At 44.3% G+C, this 27,395-nt stretch overlaps 1 protein-coding gene across 2 annotated transcripts in view; it reads left to right on the forward strand.

The window, feature by feature from the left end:
• Nucleotides 1-16,940, forward strand: part of LOC309568169 (sialic acid-binding Ig-like lectin 12) — a 34,685-nt gene extending 17,745 nt beyond the window's left edge. For both annotated transcript variants that reach the window (XM_082273802.1, XM_082273803.1), the window contains exons 6-11: nucleotides 1,854-2,105; nucleotides 4,500-4,535; nucleotides 7,802-7,849; nucleotides 9,353-9,475; nucleotides 12,498-12,553; nucleotides 16,714-16,940. In XM_082273802.1, coding sequence (XP_082129928.1) covers nucleotides 1,854-2,105; nucleotides 4,500-4,535; nucleotides 7,802-7,849; nucleotides 9,353-9,475; nucleotides 12,498-12,553; nucleotides 16,714-16,728 — 530 coding nt within the window. In that variant the 3' untranslated portion in view covers nucleotides 16,729-16,940. The remainder of the gene's footprint in view (nucleotides 1-1,853; nucleotides 2,106-4,499; nucleotides 4,536-7,801; nucleotides 7,850-9,352; nucleotides 9,476-12,497; nucleotides 12,554-16,713) is intronic.
• The last annotated feature ends 10,455 nt before the right edge of the window (nucleotides 16,941-27,395 follow it).

Consider the following 27,395-nt stretch of genomic DNA (forward strand, 5'->3'; position numbering starts at 1 on the left):
GCGTAAATTTTGCAAAAATAACAATATTTTTCACATATTTTTATATGAAATTCCCCCCCAAAAAAAATGTAAAAATCAAAATTTTTTAACATTTTCGGTCAATTTGTTTTATGCTACATATGTTTGGTAAAAAAAAATCGCAAAAAGCGTATTTTGATTGGTTTGCGCAAAAGTTATTGCGTTTACTAACAAAGGGAAAGATTTTTGTTGTTTTTTTTTTAACGCGTAATAGCAGCGATCTGCGATTTTTTTTGCGGTACTGCGACATTGCGGCGGACAGATCGGACCCTTGACTGACATTTTTGACACTTTTGGGGTTACCAGTGACATTTCTACAGTAATCAGTGCTATATATATGCACTGTTACTGTAAAATTACACTGGCAGTGAAGGGGTTAACTTTTTTTTAGAGGGAGGGGTTATGTGTGTCCCTAGGGGCGTGATTCTAACTGTGATTGGCTGTGGCTTGAGCTGTAGAAACAGTGATCAACGGTCCTACATAGTAGAACCGTATGATCACTGTTTCTACACAGGGGAGAATGACAGGCGGCTTGTTTACACTAGCCGCATGCCTTTCTCCCTCTGCAGCGACGATCACCGAGTGACCGGCGGACATCGGGTCCGCCGGTCACACGTACGGGGGGGTCCGTGACCACGCGGGAGTGCGCCTCCGGGGGCGCGCGCTCGCTCCCTAGACCCTCACAGGCTAGCGACGTAAATCTACGTCACTCTGTCTGTGAGGGGCTGACTGCCGACGTAAATAGTCGGCAAGTTGTTAAGCAAACTGTTACTGCAAGGTCGGAAGCACAAATGTCTTTGTATGCTGAAGCATTAAAGCGGTTGTAAATCACAGGTGATTAAAAAAACCCTAACTCTAACCCTAACCCTAATATCTGCAAGGCATTGTCATAATGCGCTAGTATGCATCACATACTAGCACAATATGAGAGACTCAGCTTAGAATGAAGCCCTCCAGCACTGCAATGTCACCGTTATGACGGGTGACATCTTCCCCCGGTCTTCCTTCTAGGTTCGAGCCCTCCAGCTACATGAGCGGCCTGGGGGGCAATTACGTCACTGCACATGGGAGCTGCCATTTCCGACACGGGCTATCAAGGTCCGGCTCTATAAGCCGGACCTTCAGAGCACATGCGCCGGTGATGTCATTGACTGCATGCACTCTGAATATCTCTTAAACTGTGCAGTGGAGATAACTATCCGCTGATCCCCCGGTAAGCAGGCGGATGACAGGTCCATGTCCTCTCCACTATGCAGAGCAGACATGGACACAGACCGCTGTTCTCAACGGGGCGGTCCGATGAAAATGGACTGCCTGTCTGTTTCCATCCAACTGTCATCCTCTACACAGGATGGAGAATGTATCCATTCGTATGTTTTTAGCAGACCAGATCGGATTAGATGCCTGCGGGTATCAGCTGACCCATGTCACCTGACATTCGCTGCTCCATAGAGAAAAATAGGTTGTCCGATCGGGTCCGCCTGAAACATTGACAGGTGGACCTGATCAGTCTGCTGGTGTGGAAGGGGTCTTCGGTAAGATATAGGCACATTTTGGGAGTTTGTCAGCAGCTGGTCTAATTCAGGCAGCCTTAGGGACACAAGCCCTGATAAGGGTTTTTTTCATGATGAAACGCGTGGAATTGTGTCTTTCTCCTTATCCGGGAATAAATCTATATCTGGACAAATGTTGATGTGGGGCTTCAATCTCAACTTTATTTTAAGAAAGAGTTCTTCTGTGTCCTCATAATCTTTGGAGCGCTGGCTTTTTATGTCCTCAAGCTGTGTACACAAGCCCTAAGTTGTATAATCATCTCCTAATTTTGTTATCTGTAGAAACGACTTTAGAGAACCATACAGTGGCCTTGAAGGAAGGGCAGTCTGTGATTCTGAGATGTTTGGTGGACAGTAATCCAGCGGCTGAAGTGACCTGGACCAAAGGAGAAAAGACCTTAGCCAGCAGTGTGACCGGACAGAAGCTCGAGCTCTACCTGGCGCATGTAAAGTCCAGCGATGCCGACACATATAGCTGTGCAGCACAGAACAAACATGGAGACACGAGTGACTTTGTTGATATTGAAGTGGAATGTAAGTGATGGAAAAAAGAGTACCTGAGTTTGATTTGCTATCAGCCTCTTGCAACCAGGGGCGGACTGACCATTCGGGGATTAGGGCACTGCCCGAGGGCCCAGGGTCAGTAGGGGGCCCCATGAGAGGCTACACACTATAGAAAGAAGCCAGGAACTATCATGCAGGCTATGCTGTGGTAGATATTTAAATGCCCACTCTATGTGGCTGAGCTGCAATTTGTAGGTGGGGCTTTGTGTGGCTTGAGTGTGGACACAGGGGGCCCCATGATCTCTGATTGCCCGGGGGCCCCATGAGTTGTCAGTCCACCCCTGCTTGCAACCCCTGTACAGGGTTGGAGTGTGAGAGGACGAAGCAGCTCAAGGAGCCAATGAGTTTATGTGCTGACATGAAGTATGCTGCTAAGAGGAGAGAGCAGAGTGACAGAGAGATGAGCTCATCACTGTGCTACTTCTCCTTTCACTGTCCAGTCACAGGCTGGGGGTGTGTCCAGGAGGACTTGGGCTCAGTGCAAGTGGGTTACATGATGCTGGCCATCAGATTGATCTAGTGCAGGGGTTTTAAACTCAATTGCATTGTGGGCCGCATCAGCATTATGGTTCCTCTTAAAGGGCCGGTTGTATCTGTAAGACTAAATGTCCAGCGCACACCCCACCTCCCCTTACATCCGATGTCAAGAGCCCCCCCACTATCTGAAGTTAAGAGCCTCCACTCTCCCTTATATCACAGTGCACCCCCGTTACCTTGTGCTGCTTCCAGGAAGAAGCTGGCTGTGGAACTGGGAAGCATTAAGCGTAGGGTCTGGAGAAGGACCAGAGGAGGGCAAGAGTCAGCTGCCGAAGTCTGCTGAATGCTGGGACCAGGGTAGGTGGAGAGAAGAACTTCTGATTCACAGAGAGGCACAAGATCTGTAGGAGGTGTTCTGTCCTCTCAGCTGCTGACTCCCGAGACTGGGGTAAGGGTAGAGACGAGTCTCTCGGCAGCTTCACAGAGAAGTGCAGGATCTTGCGGAGGAGCTTTGTCCTCCTCTCTGTTGCCGACTGCTGAGAAAAGGGGGTGGGCGGGGAAGAGGGGGGTGCCTCAGTTTAGGAGAGGTGCGAGGGCCACATAAAATGGCCTGGCGGGCCAGAATCGGCCCCCAGGCCTTGTGTTTGACACCTGTGATCTAGTGGAATAAAAAAAAAAAGTACTGCAGGGGGAAATCTGTGTATTGAAGGTGAGTTTTGCAGTAAAAGCTGATTTTATTTTATCCTTTAATGGGTGATGTATTTTATTCTGCTATTTGTAGGTATAAGTTATGAGTTCAATTTGAAACTCAAGCAACTACTGCAGCTTTGTGTTTTTTTTTTTACATAGTTAGGGAGTCAATTTATGGACACAACTTTTACATAGGTTTCAAACATTTCCCTAAATTAAACTAAGTAGAAAAACGTGTGAATCGTTGGTGAAAATGTGTATAAAGAGACCTCTAAATGTATATATGCTGATAGGAGGAGAGAGTAGGGTGAAAGTGAGATGAACTCATCAGTCTGCTAATTCTCCATTACTGTCCAGTCACAATCCTAGGGAGGGACAAGACCTGTAAGAGTTACTTAAAGGCAACAGAGAAAAATCAGGTCTCCTTACCTGCCAATTTATTATGAATGGGCTGCCTATGCACCACAAAGGGACCAAAAATACACATGTTGTAATTTTGGTCCCTTTGTGGTGCATAGGCAGCCCATTCATAATAAATTTCCTTCACACACATTATATATATATATATATATATATATATATATATTCCTTTCACACACCATACCAGAACCAACTGTGTGGTTAAAAGTGTGCTGTTTACATATGTCACCAGCACACCAGTAAGCTTGTTTTAAAGTGCAAAGCTCTCTTTATTGCATGATTACATAGAAGAGCAACTTCTGAGGACCAATCAGAGACTCTTCATCAGGTATGTGACATCACATGATATTGACGGGTCCCTGCAAATTCCCAAAACATTGCTCCTCAGTGATCATGCATTTTTTTGGTCCCCTGTGGTGATATATTTTATCCCACATAATTCATATGACCCTTTTGTGCATTATAATTCAAAGCCAAGCATTAGCCCCTGCTACCTAGTGTCTTGGGATGCCAATAACAATGAATAATACCCATTTTACTGCTCGTTACTGCAGTGTACAGGTAAGTATGGGCCCAAAGATCGCTTGGAGAAGTTTTAAGTAAAGTTATTATTATTTTATTTTTATTTTTTTTTTCGAGTAACATATGCTATTTTTCCTAGTGCAAGTTAGATCAATAAAGAAACAATGTGATTGGTTGTTACGTTCTCTGGATTCATTTTACATGTCATCCTCATTACCATCATCAATACTGAATTGTAATGCCACTTTCTTGCAGCCAGCAAAGTAGAACCAAGTGACAGCCTCTATGTTGGTAAGAAATTATTTACCTTTTCTATTACATTTGTGAATTGTTTATTTATTTTTGTTGCATTAATAGGTGTTCTGTAGTCAGAGAGCCAAGAGTTGCCCAACTATAGCTCACCATACTGTGCTATACCATACAATGTCATTCCATACCATATTATACCATACCAAACCATACCATTCCATACCATACCATACCATACCATACCATACCATACCATACCATATCATATCATAACATATCATATCATAACATACCATACCATGCCATACCATACCATACCATACCATATCATATCATATCATAACATACCATACCATGCCATGCTATGCCATATTATACCATACCAAACCATACCATTCCATACCATACCATACCATATCATATCATATCATAACATACCATACCATGCCATGCTATGCCATATTATACCATACCATACCATCCATAGCATGCCATGCCATACCATATCATACCACACAATGCCATACCATATTATACCCTCCCCTACTGTACCATACCATACCATACCATATCATAACATACAATACCATGCCATACCATATTATAACATACTATACCATACCATCAGTACCATACCATCCATACTATACCATACCATTCCATTAATACAATGACATATTGTTTCATACCACACCATGCCATACCATATTATACCATACCTTACTGTACCATACCATACTATATTATACCATACCATACCCTACTGTACCATACCATACTATACCATACCATACCAAATCCTAACATACCATACCATACCATCCATACAATACTATGCCATACCATACCACCAATACCATACCATTCCATACCATTCCATACCATTAATTCTATGATGTATTGTTTCATACTACACCATGCCATACCATATTATACCATACCTTACTGTACTATACCATGCCATACTATATTATACCATTCTTTATCCTACTGTACCATACAATACTATATTATACCATAGGGAAAAACAAAATTCGGTGTAACCGAAAAAGGAACTGCGCAAATGGAGTGATATTTAACAATGAATATATAAATGTGAAAAATTAGGGAATTTCTTCCTCTAGCGAGCAGCAATAAAAACGTGATAACGCAATATGTGATAGTGAATATAGGTTATTGCGCTCAGCAGTAAACTCACAAAAAAGTGCTAGTGCATAAATAATGTCACTAGAATCAACATAAACATATGAACCAATTATTTAAAAGTGAATATTCCAATGAATGTCAATAAATATTCGGTGAATATACAATAATAATAAACATAGTCCTTAAAAAGTGCTCGGTGCAAACTTTAAGTTCCAGCAGCAAAAACAATTGGACTTGATGTGAAATGCCTTCACCAATCACCATACACCCAGTGCTCGGATAAAATACTTCTTACCAAAAGAAGTTGACCCCTTAGTTATAGGGGGTCATGATCGCAATGTATCTCCACAAGAGCTCCAAATTCTCCTGTTACAGTCTTCACATCCAGTGTGTGACAAGCCAGAAGTATACAGATAACTCCGAGACTCCGGACAACATGTTATAAGAAATAAGGAGACTCCAATAGCGTAATATTGCCATATAAAGAGATTTAATTAAAAGGTAATGCACTTACTCCATAGCGGTAAGTAGAACGTTGTTTTTGCTGCTGGAACTTAAAGTTTGCACCGAGCACTTTTTAAGGACTATGTTTATTATTATTGTATATTCACCGAATATTTATTGACATTCATTGGAATATTCACTTTTAAATAATTGGTTCATATGTTTATGTTGATTCTAGTGACATTATTTATGCACTAGCACTTTTTTGTGAGTTTACTGCTGAGCGCAATAACCTATATTCACTATCATATATTATACCATACCCTACTGTAGCATACCATACCCATCCAAACTGTACCGTACTGTAGCATACCATACCATATTATCTATTCCATTCAATGCCATACCATACTGTAGCATTCCATATCATGCCATACCATATTATACCATACCCTACTGTACCATAACATTCCGTAAAATACCATACCATAGTTCTCTCAACATACCATTTTAATTAACTATTCACCAACAAACCACAGGTGTTTTAAGCAGGTCCTTAACTGTGATGGGGCTCCATAGCAAACCATCAAGAGCCTCCTAGCTTTTCTGATCACCTTAAAAAAGACAATTCCTCCATCATAATATCTTTTCCATTGCATTTTTTTAAGTGTCGCCAACCTATATATACATTTATTTTTTTTCTAGTGCCAAATGCTATTGCTACATGACACGGGGTAACAAAACAGTGCTGCCCCCCTGTACTTCTGGTACTTCTGGGACCCATAGCGGTTGCTTGGCCCTCTATGGCTATAGTTACACTCTTGGATATAAGTATTTTGCTATGATTAATATTATTATTCCCCGGGCCCTGTTTCAAGCCCGTTTACTTATCCTACCACATTGGACAGCACAGGACCCTCCAACATATGGGATGTGGCTGGAGCAGCTTGGTGCCACTCTCCGCATGGAAAAGATTATTTACCAACACAGGGGTTTTCCTCTAAAGTTTTCTAAGATTTGGGGATTCTGGTTGAACTCCCCGGGTATGGCCCCCACTGACCTGATTATGGAACGTTTGTTGATATAAATCCCCTGAGTGTTTTAAGGGCCCTTATAATTTAATAGAGCCAAGGTGGGATGTGGGACGGGTATTTCCGGTTGGATGAACAAAGGCAATGTGGTTTGGATTGCGTTCTTTTACTTTGATGAAGAGTTGAGATTTGTACTATGTGGAATTGCCTAAGGCCCCGTTCACACTGGGGCGATCTGACTTGGGGGGGCGACCTCCGAGGTCGCGGTGCGAGCAGCGCGCCGCGACTTCGGAGCGGCCGGCACGGACTTCATAACATTGAAGTCTATGACGGTCGCGCCGGGTCGCCCCAAAGAAGCTCCGGACCCTTTTTCTAAGTCGGAGCGACTTGTGTCGCTCCTATTAGAACGGGTCCGCAGCTTCCCTATGGAAGGCGACCTACGGCGACCTGTGAGGCGACCAGGTCGCCTCACAGGTCGCCTTAGTGTGAACGGGGAAAATGTGGATGTTGACTGTACATTTACCTGTTGTAACGGTGTGAGTTTTCTCAATAAACTTTTCTTTTGATTTAAAAAAATATATTGTTATCCAATATTATTAGCAAAACATTGACAGCAAATTAATGATTGAGATAGAATGGGAGTTGTGCTCATGAGACCTGACAACCTAAAAGATGATTCTATTACAGATGGATCTCCCGATCTGGAAGAAGTTACTGTAGCTTCACCTCAGCAAGGTACGCAAATCATTAGCAAAAAAAAAAAAAGTCTTCCATTTGGAATTTAGATCTGTTTTAAATGTATTGGATGATGCGAAGATGATAAATGAAAACCATGCTTGTTCCCAGTGGTGGGATTCAGCCGGTTCACATCGGTTCTTTGGAACCTGTTACTAACATTTAACAAGTTTGCAGAACCGGTGCAAGCCGGAGATCAAGGCAGCAATCTGAAATTCCCCGCCCCTGTGCTCAGCTGGCTCTTCTATTCTCCTGCTCATTTCAGCGTCACTCAGCAAAGTCTCCCCAGCCAGAGTACCGCCCCCACCCCCGAGTTGGCTCCCGCGCAAATTAAGTTTAAACTGCTGCTGTACAGAGGCCCTATGAGAGCCGGAGGACACAGCACACAGCGGGCTTGTCTGCAAGGCAAGCCCCCCTCCTCTCCCCTGTCATACACAGTGATCACCCATCCGTGCTACTGCTGGAAGGAGCCCAGGTGACCAAGGATGAGTGTGCTGCAGCTTTGTCATGGTGAGTGAGATGACCCCATATTCCCCACACACCATCCCATCCCCCACCCCACTCTATCTCCCCTGGGGACAGGGACCCCTTCTCCCCTGGGAACAGGGACTCATTTTCTGGGGAGAGGGACCCCTTCTTTTCTGGGGACAGGGACCCCTTCTCCCCTGGGAACAGGGACCCATTCTCCCCTGGGGACAGGGATCCCTTCTCCACAGGGGACAGGGACCCCTTCTCCCCTGGGAACAGGGACCCATTCTCCCTGGGGACAGGGACCCCTTCTTTTCTAGGGTCCCTTCTTTTCTGGGGAGAGGGACTCCTTCTCCCCTGGGGACAGGGACTCCTTCTTTTCTGGGGACAGGGACTCCTTCTTTTCTGGGAACAGGGACCCCTTCTCCCCTGGGGACAGGGACTCCTTCTTTTCTGGGGACAGGGACTCCTTCTTTTCTGGGGACAGGGACCCCTTCTCCCCTGGGGACAGGGACCCCTTTTCTGGGGACAGGGACTCCTTCTCCCCTGGGGACAGGGAAACCCGTTCTCACCTTAAGGCTTCTCCGTGGCTATCTCCCACCAGGAACTCTATCCTTACAGGGAGTCCTGGGGGCCATACTGCTGCCTGAGAGGGATGATGAGACCCCTGAGGTGGTGAAACTCACACAAATCAATTTTTTTCATCCCAATTTGTTTTCTGCTACATATTTTTGGTAAAAAAAAAAAAATGCAATAAGCGTATTTTGATTGGTTTGTGCAAAAGTTTTCGCATCTACAAACTACGGGAAAGATTTATGTGGTTTTCGATTATTTATTACTAGTAATGGCGGCAATCTGCAATTTTTAGCGAGACTGCAACATTGCGGCGGACAGATCGGACCCCTAACTGACATTAGATAAAAAAAAGGACACCATGCTTGAAAGTCGGAACTGGTTACTAAAATTTTTGAATCCCACCACTGCGTGTTCCCACCATACCAGGAAATCAGAAAATTAATATGGCTGTTTTTTCAGCTTCCAAGGACATCGATTACAAACTCCTTGCTGGGCTGGTAGCAGGAAATGTCCTGGTCCTGTCGCTGATCGCTTTAGCGCTTTTCTGCTTAGTGAAAAGGAATATGAAGAGAAGACAGCAAGGTATAAACTGAGATGCTCTAAAGACAAAATATTGTAATATGTGCTATATAAGTAACTCAACCACTCATCTTACATTTTAATTTTGTATTATTATTATTATTCACAATATTATATCTTTATCATTTTTAATAGTATTATTATTTTTAGTTTGCATTTATAAATCATGCATTTGTGCCATACAGTAACTCAAACAATCATCATATATTTTTATATTGCTAAAATATTATACTGTATTATTATAAAACAGTATTATTATTATGATTATTATTATTATGTTGCATTTTTGAGCCTCGTACACACACGCAACGATTATCGGTCAACCGATCGGCCGACTTTTGTCCAGTGTTGTTGTGTTGGTTGAAATGTGCTCTAGACTGCACACGAATTTTCTCGGCCAACAAAAATCCACTTAAGTGATGTTATGTGATGGTTTACTTTCCATGTGTTTTTTCATCTCTGAGCATGCCCAGTCTTGCTCATCAGATTTTTGTCTGCCGAAATCTGTACTGACTGACGGAAAATCGGCCGTTGTGGTGACAGCCAACAAAAATTTTATAGCCTGCACACCAGATTTTTTTCGGCCGAAAAGTCGGAGTCGGTTGTCGGAAGCATCATACTAACAAGCCGAAAAACGGCCGATCGGTCGTTGGCCGAAAATTCACGGCCAACTAATGACGCGTGTGTACGGGGCATTAGATCATGCATTCTACTGTTGAGGTCCTTTTTGTACTATTGGGAACACCAATCAAAAATTTCTGCATACATTGAAAAAAATTCGGGCAAACGTATCCCCTCCCCACCAACCCGGTATAGAAAGTACCCTTTGCTCTAGGTATAGGGTACCTTTACGCTCCCACTACATTCCTGTGATATAGAAAGTGGTGCCTGGACCCAGGTGTTGACACATAGGAAGGGGGCTGCTTCAAGTAATGTGATTAGTGCCCCTTGGCATGCAGAGATGAAACAATGCCACCTGCAGGCAGTGCATGGCAATACTTCTTCCCAAGTGTTACACAGTACACAGTAGCGAGTCACATTACGAACCCCCCCCCCCCCAAAAAAAAAAAAACATACAGGTGTTGGTGTGTTTCAGACAATCCTGACCTAGTTTGTAGCCCAAAGGGGTGCTAACTGGAATGTTAGACCCGAGGTATATTTGATAAATACACAGGATGATTGGTGCCATGGCAGGGGCACCAGACCTTAACAGGAAATCAAGCAATCACACTAGGTGGTGGTAACTATCCATTTTTCTTATTTTTTTTATTTAATGAGTGTTATTTTAAAGCCCAGTTTCAGGATTTCTGCCTCATCCACCTTCCCTGCACCCCTCAACACCCAAAAAAAAAAAAAAATTAAAAAATCTAATACATATTTGAATTCTAGGTGTCTTCTGGCTCCTTACATGAGAAAGAGAGTCCTCTTTCTCTTCTTCTGCCTTTTTCTGTCTTCCAGCAGTGGGTGGTCCTTAATGCGTCACAGAACATTACCCACGTTATGTGAGTGTCTTTGTCTGCAGCATTCCCTGGTGGTCCCAGGCAGGCCTGATGACGCATCTCCAAGGGGTGTGCCCATGACAGCCTGGGCTCATTCAACCTAGATGTGGGCATGCACTAGAGTAGGCATCTCCAATATTTCTAAATAAAGGTCCAGTTTAAACTCCTTTTGACTTTAGGGGGGTAGGCTATGGCTAGTGAGAGAAATAAATGCCCTGACTTCAGCTGGAGTAAACTATTCCCCATCATTGGTATTAATAAAAAGGAATAGTGCCCCAATGTTGGTTTTAGTGGGAAGAATAGTACCCCATCATTGCTGTCAGTGGGAGAAATAGTGCCCCATTATTGATGTCAATAGGAGTAATAGTGCCCCATCATTGGTGTCATTGGGAGGAACAGTGCCCCATCAATGGTGTCATTGGGAGTAATAGTGCCCCATCATTGGTGTCATTGGGAGTAATAGTGCCCCATCATTGGTGTCATTTGGACGAATAGTGCCCCATCAATGGTGTCATTGGGAGGAATAATGTCCCCATCATTGATGTCAGTGGGAAGAATAGTGCCTCGTTGTTGGTGTCAGTAGGAGTAGTGCCTCATATCAGTGGGAGAAAAAGGACCAAACAAAGGCAAACAATATCTATATTAGGCCAGCAGCTAGAGCAGGGGCCTCCAAATGTTTTAAACAAAGGGCCAGTTTGCTGTCATTCAAACTTTAGGGGGGCCGGACTGTGGCCAATGGGGAGGAGTATTGCCCCATCGTTAGTGTCGGTGAGAGGAATAGTGCCCCATTGTTGGTATCAATAGGATAAATAGTGCCTTATCATTGGTGTCAATGGGAGGAGTAGTGTGCTATAGTTGCTTGAGGAGTAGAGGACTAGTGCCTCATTGTTGGTGTTAGTGGTAGGAACTATGCCCCACTGTTGACAGAGGGAGGAATAATGCCCCAAAGGAAGCAAATGGCCGCACCAGGCTGCAGTTTGGAGACCACTGAGCTAGAGGATAGATTATGCCTGCAAGGGACAGCACCAGGAAGAAGGTAAGTATTAGCGCCCAAGCTGCATTCTTTTCTTGCATTGGTGTGAAAAATTTAGGTATTTGGCAAAAGCTGGGGTTGGGCTGGGGTTGGGCTTTAGGCAGTTATAATTTGCACCCTGGGCTAAGTTTCTGAGTCCGCAGCCAGTCTTCCTGCCTTCTCCATATGTTATTTTAACCAACTACAGTAGAGTGGAAAATGCAGTCAAGAGTCAATTAACTTACCAGTTGTGTAAGTATACCCAGACAAAGACAGAGAGGTCATACAAGTGTGATTCTGGCAGTGTCCCAAGTGGAAATTAACAACAGGATCCCAGCCCGGCAGACCAAGAGCACTGAGCATTCAGCAATCATTCTACCCATCATTGGCTGCTGTAGTATACTTCAACTAGTAACAATTCACTGTTTTTTTTTCCTCTTTGTACTGTATGTATTGAATGTGGCCAGTACCTGCCCATTGAGAATATGTTGATACATGTGTCTTCCCTTTCTAGGTATAATCAACAATGGTCAAGAACTCAGTTCACCGGGAACGGCATCGGCCTACAAGGTATATGACTATGCATGGTTATTGGTGGGATGCATGCATCCAATCCTTATATACCGTATATACTCGAGTATAAGCCGACCCAAATATAAGCCGAGACCCCTAATTTTACCACAAAAAGTGGGAAAACGTATTGACTCGAGTATAAACCTAGGGTGGGAAATGAAGCAGCTACTGGACCCAACTGGACCACTACAAGACACAAAACAGGGGCTGCAGGCATGGTACAGGAGATGGCACAGGTCATAATATAGGCATTGCACAGGTCATGGTAAGGGCATGGCACAGGTCAGGGCACAGGTGATGGTATAGGCATGTCACAGGTCATGGTACAGGCATGGCACAGGTCATGGTACAGGCATGGCACAGGTCATGGTACAGGAGATGGTATAGGCATGGCACAGGTGATGGTATAGGCATAGCACAGGTGATGGTATAGGAATGGCACAGTAAGTACAGGCATTGCACAGTATGTACAGCCATTGCACAGTATGTACAGGCATGGCACAGTATGTACAGGCATGGCACAGTATGTACAGGCATGGCACAGTAGGTTTAGGCATGGCACAGTAAGTACAAGCATGGCACAGTAAGTACAAGCATGGCACAGGAGATGCAGTGCTGCGGGCATAGTACAGGAGAATGTCCTGTACCATGCCCGCAGCACTGCACGAAGAAATGCAGGGGCTGCGGAGGAGTCTCACTTACCTGTCGGTGAGCCGCTTTCGATTTAAAAATCGCGCCTCCCGGCGCCAATACTACGTCACTGCAAAACACGTTCAGCTATTCCCGGGCATGCCGCACATGCGCAGTGACACGTCGGCGCTGAGCGGCACCATTTTTAAAAACACAGTGAAGCCAGTGACTTGAGTATAAGCCAAGGGGGGCACTTTCAGCATGAAAAAACATGCTGAAAAACTCGGCTTATACTCCAGTACTTACACTTCAACTGTCAGGGTTTAATATGCATGAAAGAATTGAAAACCAATGGGTTTACAGAGAGTTTAATATGTTAAAGCAAAGAAAAGCAATAGAGCTAGCCATACACGTGCATACACGAGCAGTGAACCCTAAATTTTCTATTTACCCGGGTTTAAAGCCCAACTCCAGAATTTAGAAAAATTCTACCCTTGCATTGGGTCCCCCTTCCAGCCACGCCACTGAAGGGGCTAATAGGGTGTTAGTCCCAGAGTGTAGAGAAAGAGGCAGAATTACTTACCCTATTACCCTCTCCACCACCTTCAGCACTGCCATCTTTTTTCCTTTTTGCTGTTCCTCTGCAACATCATGTACAATGTATGGCTATTAACCCTGCATAGTACAGTGAGGGAAAAAAATATTTGATCCCCTGCTGATCTTGTACGTTTGCCCACTGACAAAGAAATTATCAGTCCATAATTTTAATGGTAGGTTTATTTTAGCAGAACAACAAAAACATCCAGAAAAATGCATTTAAAAAAAGTTATAAATTGATTTACATTTTAATGAGTGAAATAAGTATTGGACCCCTTCGCAAAACATGACTTAGTACTTGCTGGCAAACCCGTTGTTGGCAATCACAGAGGTCAGAGGTTTCTTGTAGTTGGCCACCAGGTTTGCACACATCTCAGGAGGGATTTTGTCCCACTCCTCTTTGCAGATCCTTTCCAAACTATTAAGATTTCAAGGCTGACGTTTGGTTACTCGAACCTTCAGCTCCCTCCACATATTTTCAATGGGATTATGGTCTCGAGACTGCCTAGGCCACGCCAGGACCTTATTGTGCTTCTTCTTGAGCCACTCGTTTGTTACTTTGGCTGTTGTTTTGGGTGTTTGTCATGCTAGAATACCCATCCATGACCCATTTTCAATGTCCTGGCTGAGGGAAGGAGGTACTCAACCAAGACTTGACGGTTTATGGCTCCGTCCATCGTCCCTTCGATGCAGTGAAGTTTTTCTGTCCCCTTAGCAGAAAAAACACCCCCAAAGCATAATATTTCAACCTCCATGTTTGATGGCGGGGATGGTGTTCTTGGGGTCATAGGCAACATTCCCCTCCTCCAAAAACGGCAAGTTGGGTTGATGCCAAAAAGCTTGATTTTGGTCTCATCTGACCACAACACTTTCCCCCAGTTCTCCTCTGAATCATTCAGATGTTCATTAGCAAACTTTAGACAGGCCTGTATATGTGCTTACTTGAGCAGAGGGACCTTGCAGGCACTGCAGGATTTCAGTCCTTCACGGTGTAGTGTATTACCAACTGTTTTCTTGGTGACTATGGTCCCAGCTGCCTTAAGATCATTGACAAGATTCTCCCGTGTAGTTCTGGGCTGATTCCTCACTGATCTCATGATCATTGAAACTCCACGAGGTGACATCTTGCATGGGGCCCCAAACCAAGGGAGATTGGCAGTTATTTTGTGTTTCTTTCATTTGCGAATAATCGCATCAACTGTTGTCACCCTCTCACCGAGCTGCTTGGTGATGGTCTTGTAGCCCCTTCCAGGCTTGAGTTAAGCCCCGTACACACTTACCGATCGTCGGCCGAACGATCGGCCATCTTTTGTCCGGTGCTGTCCTGTCTGTTGAAAACTGCAAAAGACTGCACACGAATTTTGTCGGCCAACAACAGCTGACTGCAGAAGTGATGTCATGTGATGGTTAACTTTCCTGGTCTTTTTTCTTTTCTGATCATGCCCAGTCTTGCAAATCTGCTGTCTGTCGGCCGAATTCTGTACTGACTGGCGAACAATCGGCCGTTCTGGTGTTGGCCAACAAAAATTTTAATGCTTGCACGACAGATTCTTTTCGGCCGAAAGTGCGCTGCCGGCTGTCGGAAGCATCATACTAACAAGCCTTCAATCGGCCGATCGGTCGTCGGCCGAATCTTTACGGCCGACAATCGGTACGTGTATACGGGCCTTAAGTCTTGGTCTTGGCCATGGTGGAGAGATTGGAATCTGATTGAGTGATTGCTTCTGTGGACAGGTGTCTTTTATACAGGTAACAAGCTGAGATTAGGAGCACTCCCTTTAGAAGAGTGCCCCTAATCTTAGCTCGCTACCTGTATAGAAGACACATGGGAGCCAGAAATTGTGCTGATTGATAGGGGATCAAATACTTATTCCAGTCATTAAAATGCAAATCAATTTATTACTTTTTTGAAATTTTTGTTTCTGGATTTATTTGTTGTTATTCTTCTCTCACTGTTAAATTAAACCTAACATTAAAATTATAGACTGATCATTTCTTTGTCAGTGGGAAAATCTACAAAATCAGCAGGGGATCAAATATTTTTTTCCCTCAGTGTATGTAGAGGGGGTGAGTGTGCAACCACAGCCATGACCAGCTTGGAGAGGAGGCTGCAGGGGAGCAGTTGCACTGCTGGGAAGACCCTGATGGAGCATAGAATATGTTATTTGATCTGATTCTCAATAATCGATGGAAATCTTAACTAAGTGTTATTAAACCCAAAACAAAAAATGTTATTTATTGCATCTTAAAACCATTAGATGTGGTGGCTGCATTCCTTTTCTTTTTTTAGGCTTGTTTTTCCCCTGTTTTTACCGGTTGATCTGGCCAATAACAAACCTCCTGTATTAGAGTGCCTCCATTCGTGATGAAGGAGCACATTGGCACAGCACAGCATTGTCAGTCTGGGGGTGAGGGGAGTGTTAAATCTACTAATAGATTTAAATACACCAACAAAGTGCAGCCAAACTCACACTTCATAATTAGTCAAAGCAATTTTTATTCTTTTGGGAGAAAGCTTTACACTATATAATAAATAAAAGTTGGACATTTTAATCACCACTGCCAGTGTTAGGTGGTTTGTCTCATCCATGTAAACTGGTACATCTGGAAGAGAGTTTTTTCTTTTGAAAAACAACAGACTTACTTGCTGGATCACTAGAAGAAAATAGAAGAAAGGAAGCCTAAAAAAAGGAAACAAATGCAGCCATGACATTTAAAAATTGGTAAGCTGCAATATAAATAAATGTTTGCTTTTGGGTTTAATACTGCTTGAAGGAATATCTGCTTTGGAAAACTCTAGTTGCCTGCCAATCATGTTGACAAAATGGGTTCAACTTTACTTTATTTTATCTGATATAACATTTATAGAGACTGGCTTGTGTATTTTACTCTTGTATAACTTTATATATATATATTTTTTTCTTTTCAAGGGCTTCAATAATTAAGCTTTATGAATGGATTTATGAACTTTGTGCACTTTGACATCATCATCTCTAAAAACTGCCGTGACGGAGGGCTCATATCGTTATTTAATGTTGCCGGAGGACTCTGTTCCTTTCCACTCTGCTACTTCCCACCATCCCCCCTTCCATATTACCCTACATGTAGACAAATGAAAAAAAAAAAGTACCCCTCTAACACTCCTATCAGTGATATCAGCAAAACATGACACTGGTGGAGACCATATATATAACAGCTTGTCAGGCTACAATATGCTACAGAAAATAGCAACCGAACGCACACAGGACGCCAACTCCCTGTAACTAAAATGAAATCAGCAATAATGTAAAATAGCCTTAGCTCTGCTCTCCACCCACAGGAGAGACCCCCTCCAACGCGTTTCGCCTCAACGATTAGGCCCACTAGGGGGCGAAATGCATCTGAGGGACCTCTCCTGCAGGAGGAGAGCAGAGTTGAAACTAGTGATCGACTGATATCGGTTTTTTGTTGCCAATACCGATATTTTGGCCATTGAATATTGGTATTGGCCGATATGGGCCGATATTTTTGTACATTTATTTATTTATTTATTTTTTATCACTTGACAGGTTCTCTTGTGGAGGGATCTGGGGGCCCAAACCACTCCTCTGCACTTAAAAGCATTCAAACGCCAAGTTTGGCTGTTTTGAATGCTGTAATTTTTTTTAATCTGGCGCCGAGTACCCGGAAGTGATGTCATGACATCACTTCCGGGTTTTTACATGGAGACCCGATCAGAGCCGAATGCGGATTTGATCTGGCCTTTGGCGGCCGTGCAGGCTGGTTGCCCGGGTCTCCCGGTGGGACGGGAGACCCGGGCGAGCCGCGGAAGGCGGCGGGAGGGGGGGGGGAACGTCCCCTCCCACTCCTTGTAATGACAGCCGAGCGGCGTCTCAGCCGCATCGGTTGTCATTACAAGACAGCCGACCGTCGGCTATGGACGCTGGTACCGGGGTGATGCCTCTAGCTGGAGGCATCACTCCGGTGCAAGCACTTTCCGAGATATCGGCAATATCGGTCATCTTGGTGGCCGATTCCTATATATCGGGGAAAGTGCATATCGGCCCTCGATATATCGGCTTTGCCGATAATCGGTCGATCCCTAGTTGAAACCATCTTACATTGCTGGTCTAGTTTTGGTCACAGTGAGTCAGCGTCTTGTGTGCAATTAGTTCCCATATTTCTGTAGCATATTGTATCCTACTTCCCTTGTCATGGCCATCATTCTGTTCTCCCATACCTAACCCATGTGTACACAGGTCATCCCCCCCTCCGCCCCCCAACCCTATTAACCCCCACTTACCGCTCCTCCAGATTTTCTAGCCACATTCTAGGGTCTCCATACTCTCCACCTGCTTTATCTTGGATGGCTTTACAACTGGATGTGCCGGACATGAAGAGCTGAATCTGAAAGATACTCTGATCCTGGATAGACTCATCTGGAAATGCTTCTGCTTCTAGGTTTAGTATGAATCCCTATCACCGCCTTATGGTGTTTAAAGGGTGAGTTCACCTTTGCACACATTTCCCAAAAAGATCCCCATAAACCACAGTTTTCCCAATACGTTAAAAAAGGTAGGCTCCATTCCCTAAACAAATGCCCACATTTGCAGCTAACACCATCGTCCTTCTCAAAATAAGCAGAGGTGTTATAAATAACTGTTTTGCCTAGCATCATATTGTATGTTAAAGGATAGAATGCTTCTGACAATAATTTATCTGTTACAGTATTGGTATGAATAAAGTTTTAAAAAAAAAATGAATTTAAGCATGGGTAAACCAGTATTTATTACAATTTTCTGGGATGATCATTGGTAGGTTTTGCCTAAACAGTATATTGTATCTAAATTCAACTACTCCAACTACTACAAAATATCATATCATATTTTAAAAAGCAATTTTCAATATTTTTAAGTCTGCAACTTTCATTAACTACTTTCCTACCGGGTACTTTCACCCCCTTCTTGTCCAGGCCAATTTTCAGCTTTCAGCGCTGTCACACTTTGAATGACAATTGTGTGGTCATGCAATGCTGTACTCAAATGAATGTTTTATCATTTTTTTTTCACAGAAATAGAGCTTTTTTTTTTTGGTGGTATTGAATCACAGTTGGGTTTTTTTATTTTTGACAAAAAAAAAAAAGACCGGAAATTTTGAAAAAAAAAAACGTTTTTCTTGGTTTCTGTTAGTAAATTTTGTAAATATTTTTGTAAAATTTATGAACAATAGAAAAAGTTTTTTTTATATATATAATTTTGAGTTGCCTATAAAGTCCCCCCCCTAGGGGATCACACAGTTGGTTAATATTTACATGGGATGTGGCACTCACACTGAGGAACACAGCGGGAACACACCTCTAAATTAAATTTTGTAAATCAGTAATTTTTCTCCTTCGGTGATGAGGCAGCACTGATGGACACTGATGAGCACTAATGAGGTGTCACTTATGGGCACTGATGAGGCGGCACTGATGGACACTGATGAGCACTAATGAGGTGCCACTTATGGGCACTGATGAGGCGGCACTGAAGGGCACTGATTAGGTTGCACTGATGAGGAGGCACTAATATACCGCACTGATAGATGGCAGTGATATGCGACATTGATGGGCACTGATAGATGGCACTGGTGGGCACTGATAGGCGGCACTGATGTACGGCACTGATGGGCAGCACTGATGGGCAGCACAGATGAGCAGGCACTGACTGGCATCACTAATGGGCACTGATTGGGGTCACTGATTGCCACTGATTGGGGTCACTGATGGTCACTGATTGGTGTCACTGATGGGCTCTGATGGAGATTTACTGTAATCAGGACACTGATGATCAGTGCCCTGATTACAGCGCGGCTCTTCCTTGCTCTGACGCGTTTCCTCCCAACAGGGCTTCCACGGAGATAGGAAGCCCATATTTGAACAGACTCTCTCTAAATCCAGGATTCACCATTGTTAAACCATCTGTGAATATCCTGCAATCTGTTTTTTTGCAATGAAGGCCATGTGCGCTGTTTTTTTTTTTTAGCTGTCTATTTGTTCCTATCGCCACTCCAAATGTACCTGTGACAGTAGCCTTCAACAGCCCTTCAGTGATCTAATATACATGTACTTCATGGAAATCTGGCTTTAGCGCTTGGAATATATATATGCATGCTTTTGGGCTGTGCAAAATGATTGCACAGACCTGGTAAGTATGACATGTTTGTTATTAAAAAAAAAAAACACCTTTAATATTTTTCACTTGTGACTTCTTTGACTAACTGCCACTAGAGGTCAGTAAAGCACCACTGCTATTACCATACAAAGCAAAAGCTAGTTCCAGGATACAATACTTATATTTGTCCACTGGATGTCAGCAGAGTACAACTTTTGGCAAAATTCATCCAAACGCCCTTGAAACCATGTTACATTCCAATATTGTGTTTGTGTCTCCCCTACAGAACAGTTGAGGCACATAAGAGAGAGCAGCAATTTAAATAAGGTCATGCTGCTAGCATTCTTTTGAATTTCCTTCCAGTTCTCCATTGCTTGATAAATGCAGGCTGGCAATAAAACCTTTTTTATATTCAAGGTTAATCTACTTTTTTTTTTTTTTTTTCTTTTTAACCAAAGAAACAATAAAAAGACTAGGATGACTATATGGTTGTAATATCTGTGTATGCAATACTCAAGAAATACCACAAGATGGCAGCAACGAGAATGTAGAATGTAAAATGTTGTAAAAAAGAATATATATAATGTTACATTGTTCCTTTTTTTTTTTTATAAAGACCTCAAGTACAGTGGATGTTTTTGACATGGCTGTTAGAGGCATCTGACATTTTTTTTCCTGCCTCTAAAAGCCCCTGGTGAATGTTAGCCTATGGGGGTTGATTTACTAAAATGGGAGAGTGCAAAGTCTGGTGCAGTTGTGCATGGTAGCCAATCAGCTTCTAACTTCAGCTTGTTCAGCTTTGACAATAAAACCTGGAAGCTGATTGGTTTCTATGCAGCTGCACCAGATTTTTCACTCTCCAGTTTTAGTAAACCAACCCATATGTGTCCATGCACATAAAGGCGTTTAGAGGAACTTAGAGGCAGGAAAGAAACCCCCACTGCGTTCAGAAGCAGCGTAATTTTTGCAGAAAAAATGCTTGACGCACGTGAACACGTGTAAACGCATCTAAACATGTGTTAACGCTAGGCACTTTTAACATTTGAGTGTTAATGCATTTCCATGGCCAGAATACCTTAATATAATTAAATGAATTAACGCCCAAACGCTTGATGCGCCGAAACGCGTCTAGGCACATTTACATGTAATAAGCATTTTCTTCTTCCAAAACGCTGCTGCCAAGAGGAAGAGTTGGCCAAACATCCAGGCCTAACTATTGTTTTTTTACTAAAGATTTTAGAAAGGATAATACAATATATTGAAACAAACATCCCATCACGTGAGATCAGAATGCATAGCACAAAGAAAGGGCCTTGTGATTAGATAAAATGACATGAAGAATTGTACAGCAAATTCAGCAGAAACTTGTAAACATTAAGTAAAGTTACAAGATCTGATATTGCGGTCTATAGTAATCGGCTAGACAGGGGTGTCAAACTCAATTTCATTAAAGGCCACATCAGCATTATAGTTGCCCTCAAAGGGCCGGTTGTATCTGTAAGACTACAAAAATGTATCCAGGGTTTTTTTTTAGTATAGGTGCAGGAACTCAATCCCACCCCCCCCCACCCCGCTGAACCCCATTAAATGGTTGGATGTGGCCAAATTGCACTGAAGAAGATCTTAAAGAGGCAATAAATACCAGGAGTGCATTTAGTGCAGAGTTCAGGTGTGCGCTACACACATAGTGCAGAGTTCAGGGGTGCGCTAAGCACAAAGTGCAGTGTTCATGGGTCCGCTAAACACTAGGGAAGAGTTCAGGGGTGCGCTACGCACATAGCACAAAGTTCAGGGGTCCACTACCTAAATAGCGAAGATTCCAGGGGTGCACTATGCACATAACGCAGAGTTCAGGGGTGCGCTACGTACATAGCGCAGAGTTCAGGGGTGGCCTACCTACCAAGAGCAGGTTTCAGGGGTACCCTACCTACTGAGTGTAGGGTTCAGTGGGGTGATTTATACCGAGTGCAGAGTTCAGGGGTGCACTACATACCGAATGCAGGGTTTTGGGATATGCTATGCACAGTATGCAGGGTTCAGATCTCACAAGTTGTCCACATCTCATTTCAACTCTTCGTCAGCCTCTGACCTCCAGGTCATGTATCCAGGGCTTTTTTTTTTTATCAGAAAATACGTACAGGAACTCAATGCGGCTGAAATGCATTAAATGGTGGGTGTGGCCAAATTGCACTGAAGAGGATTTTAAAGAGGCAATAAATACCAGGAGTGCATTTAGTGCGGAGTTCAGAGGAGCCTTTTGCACAGAGTGCAGAGGGGTGCGCTACGCACATAGCGCAGAGTTCAGGGGAGCACTACATTCAGGGGGACCTTATGCACAGAGAGCAGAGTTCAGGGGAGTTCTGCGCACATAGTGCAAAGTTCAGGGGTAGGCTATCTACTGAGTGCAGGGTTCAGGAGTGTGTTATGTACTGAGTGCAGGGTTCAGGGGTGTGCTATGCACAATATGCAGGGTTCAGCTCTCTTTAACAGGTTGTCCACATCTCATTTCTACCCCTTGGCCTCTAAACTCTGCACTACTCTCCCCCATCCCCCACCTTTGCATACATCTCCCTCCACAGCCCTCAAAAAAAGGCTTTTGTGGTGAAAGTCTTTGCCCTGGGTGCTGGATGATATTCTCCTGGCACTGGGTATGCTATCCACCACTGAAGCACTTCCTCGCCCCCCCCCCCCCCCCCTCGGCAAACTGAGAGTGTCAGCACAAACTGGGGCCCAGAAGTCACATGAGTCAGTATACCAACCAGTCTTGGATGGGGAACAATGGAGTTACAATATAATTGGAAGCAAATGTTTAACACTTACTACGGGATAACGCTCAGTTTATGATGTGACCAGCAGGTATATTTTATAAAACAGATACAACACAACACTTTCAAAGTTATATTTATCAGACCAAAAGGGAGTACATAGTAGAAATTTACTATTAGGGTTTACATAAATCTTAATATTGGTCTCTAGGTTCCTGCAGAGGGCCTTGGCCTTTGCTCTATTACTGTACACATTTGGGATTAAAGTGTATTAAAGGCTCAAGGTTTTCTACCTTTATGCATTCCTCTACATGAGGGTAAAAAAACTTCTCTATTCAACAGCCCCCCAGCCACCCCCTAATACTTACTAAGCCCCCTCTTGAATCAGTGATGTGCACGAGAGCAGCGGATCTCCCAGGTCTTTTCCTCCTCATTCGCTGAGACAGCAGCAGGAACCATTGGCTCCCACTACTGTCAATCACAGCCAGTAAGCCAATAAAGACACAGTGGGGATGGGGCCGAGCGGCGCTGCGTGTATGAGTGGACACACAGAGCAGCAACTCAGCAGGATGAAGGAGCAAGGAGCACCAGCGGGGGACCCAAGAAGAGGATTGGGGCTGCTCTGTGCAAAACCACAGCATAGAGCAGGTAAGTATGAGGTGTGTTATTTAAAAAAAAAAAAAAGTTCTCTTTATATCTTTTTAATCCCCATTAATTTCTTCACACTAACCCCCACTCCTGCCACTTACTTACAATTACACAATCCCAATGGACAATAGAGGCTCGGGCACTGGACAACTGAAAGGAAATGGTTAGCTTATGGCCAAGAGAGGCAGAACTTAATGCTAACTTGGAGTTGGAGGACGTTAAGGTATTCAATCAAAGTGGCTACAATGGAATGCAAAGATGTTTTTAAGCTAATAAATAGGACAGCCTTTCTCAAACAAGGTTCCGTGAAACCCTAGGGTTCCTCTAGAGGCTACCAGGAGCATAGGGTTCCTCCATAGGTTGCCACAGGCCCAGTGTTTCTCCAGAGTTTGCCAGGGGTCTAGGGTTTCTCCAGAGGTTGCCAGGGGCCTAGGGTTCCTCCATAGGTTGCCACAGGCCTAGTGTTTCTCCAGAGCTTTCCAGGGGCCTAAGGTTCCTCCAGAAGTTGCCAGGGGCCTAGGGTTTTTCCAGAGGTTGCCAGGGGCCTAGGGTTTCTCAAGAGGTTGCCAGGGGCCTAGGGTTCCACCAGAGGTTGCCAGGGGCCTAGGGTTTCTCCAGAGGTTGCCAGGGGCCTAGGATTCCTCCAGAGGGTTCCAGGGACCTAGGGTTCCTCCAGAGGTTGCCAGGGGCCTAGGGTTTCTCCAGAGGTTGCCAGGGGCCTAGGGTTCCACCAGAGGTTGCCACAGGCCTAGTGTTTCTTCAGAGTTTTCCAGGGGCCTAAGGTTCCTCCAGAGGTTGCCAGGGGCCTAGGGTTTCTCCAGAGGTTGCCAGGGGTCTAGGGTTTCTCCAGAAGTTGCCATGGGCCTAGGGTTTCTCCAGAGGTTGCCAGGGGCCTAGGGTTTTTCCAGAGGTTGCCAGGGGCCTAGGGTTTCTCCAGAGGTTGCCAGGGGCCTAGGGTTCCACCAGAGGTTGCCAGGGGCCTAGGGTTCCTCCAGAGGTTGCCAGGGGCCTAGGGTTTCTCCAGAGGTTGCCAGGGGCCTAGGGTTCCTCCAGAGGTTGCCAGGGGCCTAGGGTATTTCCAGAGGTTGCCAGGGGCCTAGGGTTCCTCCAGAGGTTGCCAGGGGCCTAGGGTTTCTCCAGAGGTTACCAAGGGTCTAGGGTTGCTCCAGAGGTTGCCAGGGGCCTAGGGTTTCTCCAGAGGTTGCCAGGGGCCTAGGGTTTCTCCAGAGGTTGCCAGGAGCGTAGGGTTCCACCAGAGGTTGCCAGGGGCCTAGGGTTTTTCCAGAGGTTGCCAGGGGCCTAGGGTTTCTCCAGAGGTTGCCAGGGGCCTAGGGTTCCACCAGAGGTTGCCAGGGGCCTAGGGTTCCACCAGAGGTTGCCAGGGGCCTAGGGTTTCTCCAGAGGTTGCCAGGGGCCTAGGGTTCCACCAGAGGTTGCCAGGGGCCTAGGGTATTTCCAGAGGTTGCCAGGGGCCTAGGGTTCCTCCAGAGTTTGCCAGGGGCCTAGGGTTTCTCCAGAGGTTACCAGGGGTTCCCTAAACAATGAACATGTTTTGCCTCTCAGATAAGCAACCACTGGCCCCAACGACCTTTATGGCAATCTGTAAGAGAGGGGATTCTTTCCAATGACCACCTTTGTAAGAAGCATCCTTCCCAGTGACAATCATGCCAATGCACAGTGAGCTGTAGATGTAGTCGTTTCTAGTAGGGATTCCCTGAGCCTGGAAATGTATTTCAAGGGTTCCACCATGTTAAAAAAGTTGGGAAAGACTGAAATAGGGAATACGTCATGGGTCTCCACCCATCTAGTTAAAATAAAAGATAATTATGATTAATAATGGTCATCACTGTAGATTTCTCCTCACAAGTACGTTGTAGATTCTAGTAGAGTGTGATCTATCAAAAAGATAAAATCACTTTTTTTAACTCACTTGTTAATTTAAAATGGATCTTGTTAAAAAAAAAAAAAAAAACAAGAGGAAAACAAGATATGCACATTAGGCTCATTAAAAAGAACGTCAGCAGAAGGCACATATAAAGTATCAAAAAGTGTCAAATTAGGTATGTTTATAGTAACAAAAAGACCTTTTTGGAACTCCTGAAAGGCTGATTGTGATTTGGCTTAAATATTATTCTAGAAAACCTTTGAAGAGGTAACTAACATCCTCAGGGTATGAGCAGAGGTGATACACAGTAGTATACGTAAAGCTAAGCTCTGTGGACCTGAATGGTCGGAAGCAATTTATAATTGCATCCCAAGGTAAGTGTATCATTGGGAATATCCACAAGGATTAAGAAAACTATGCTCAAATTCACTTGTCTTAATCACTTGCTTGCAGAGCATCGCATATTGAGCAGGAATTTACTGTCATTTCAAATTCATGTAATCCAAGGAGAATATAATGTAACAACAAACATAAATAGACCCATGCAGAGATTTATAATAAATGCTATATAAAGCTTGGAAGAGGTTGGAGAAGCTGTAAATCCAATCTAACTTGGATATGTTCATGCTGGTTAATTTGAGGATCCCACACATAGTTAGATTGAGTAATTGCCTTCATAATTTGTTATCTTTTGCTAATGGATGATGTTCTAAAGGGTCTGGTATGGAATTTTGGGGGACCTTGTTTGTTTTTCTGTGGGCCCCCATAAAGTCCTACCAGCCCTAATGGCCTGGTACGAATTTTGAGTTGGAACCCTACCCTTTTTATTTTTGTTTGTAACTATCCTGGCTGCTTTGTATACATGGTCAAGATTCCCGGCCAGTATATTAATAGGGCCAGATGCCCTCTCTGGTTATTAACCACTTAAGCCCCGGAGGATTTGGCTGCTAAAGGACCAGGGGTTTTTTTGCGCTTTTTTACTGCGTGACTTTAACGGACAATTGCGCGGTCGTGCGACGCTGTACCTAAACGAATTTGACGCCCTTTTTTTCCCACAAACAAAGCTTTCTTTTGGTGGTATTTGATCACCTGTGCGATTTTTTGATCACGCGCTATAAACAAAAAAAGAGCGTAAATTTTGCAAAAATAACAATATTTTTCACATTTTTTTATATGAAATTCCCCAAAAAAAAAAGTAAAAATCAAAATTTGTTTTATGCTACCTATGTTTGGTAAACAAAATCGCAAAAAGCGTATTTTGATTGGTTTGCGCAAAAGTTATCGCGTTTACTAACAAAGGGAAAGATTTTTGTCATTTTTGTTTTTTTTTTTTTTAACGCGTAATGGCGGCGATCTGCGATTTTTTTTTCGGTACTGCGACATTGCGGCGGACAGATCGGACCCTTGACTGACATTTTTGACACTTTTGGGGTTACCAGTGACATTTTTACAGTAATCAGTGCTATACATATGCACTGTTACTGCAAAAATGACACTGGCAGGGAAGGGGTTAACTTTATTGGACAGGGAGGGGTGAAGTGTGTCCTAGGGGCGTGATTCTAACTGTGTAGGGACATTCCTATTGGTGTAAAAGCAAAGATCAACCGTTCTACATAGTAGAACGGTCAGATCTCCACTTTTACACAGGGAGAACTGACAGGCAGCTTGTTTACACAAGCTGCTCTGTCTTTCTCCCTTCACAGGAGCGATCGCAGTGTGACTGGCGGACATCGAGTCCGCCGGTCACACGCACTGACTTGCCTGTGAACGAGCCTCGGCGGGCGCGCACCCGCCCGCGATAGGCTCGCAAGTCAGTGACAGGCGAGTGACGTACCGATACGTCACTCTGCCTGGCCGGGGCTGACCGCCGCAGTATATAGTCGTGCGGCGGTCGGCAACCGGTTAAACACTTTACGACCGGTCACTGTGCCTCTACTGCGGCACAGTGGCTCGTTCCCGTCCAGCGACGTAGACCTACGTCGCTGGACTCCTCCCCTTGTGGGCGGCACCGCCAGAGGCTCGCTCCCGCTGTTTTCAGTCACAGCGGGAGTCGGGCCAGGGGAGGAGCGGCGGCGTTCGCCGCTGCTCTTTCCCGATCGTCGGGGGAATCGAGTTTGGAGATCCGTGTAAACAAAGCGGGTGGATCTCCTAAGTGACAGATTGCAGGGTTCAGCATAGCTGAA

Source organism: Pelophylax lessonae (assembly GCF_965119305.1).
Source record: "Pelophylax lessonae genome assembly, chromosome: 12".
In the NCBI taxonomy this organism is placed as follows: Eukaryota; Metazoa; Chordata; class Amphibia; order Anura; family Ranidae; genus Pelophylax; species Pelophylax lessonae.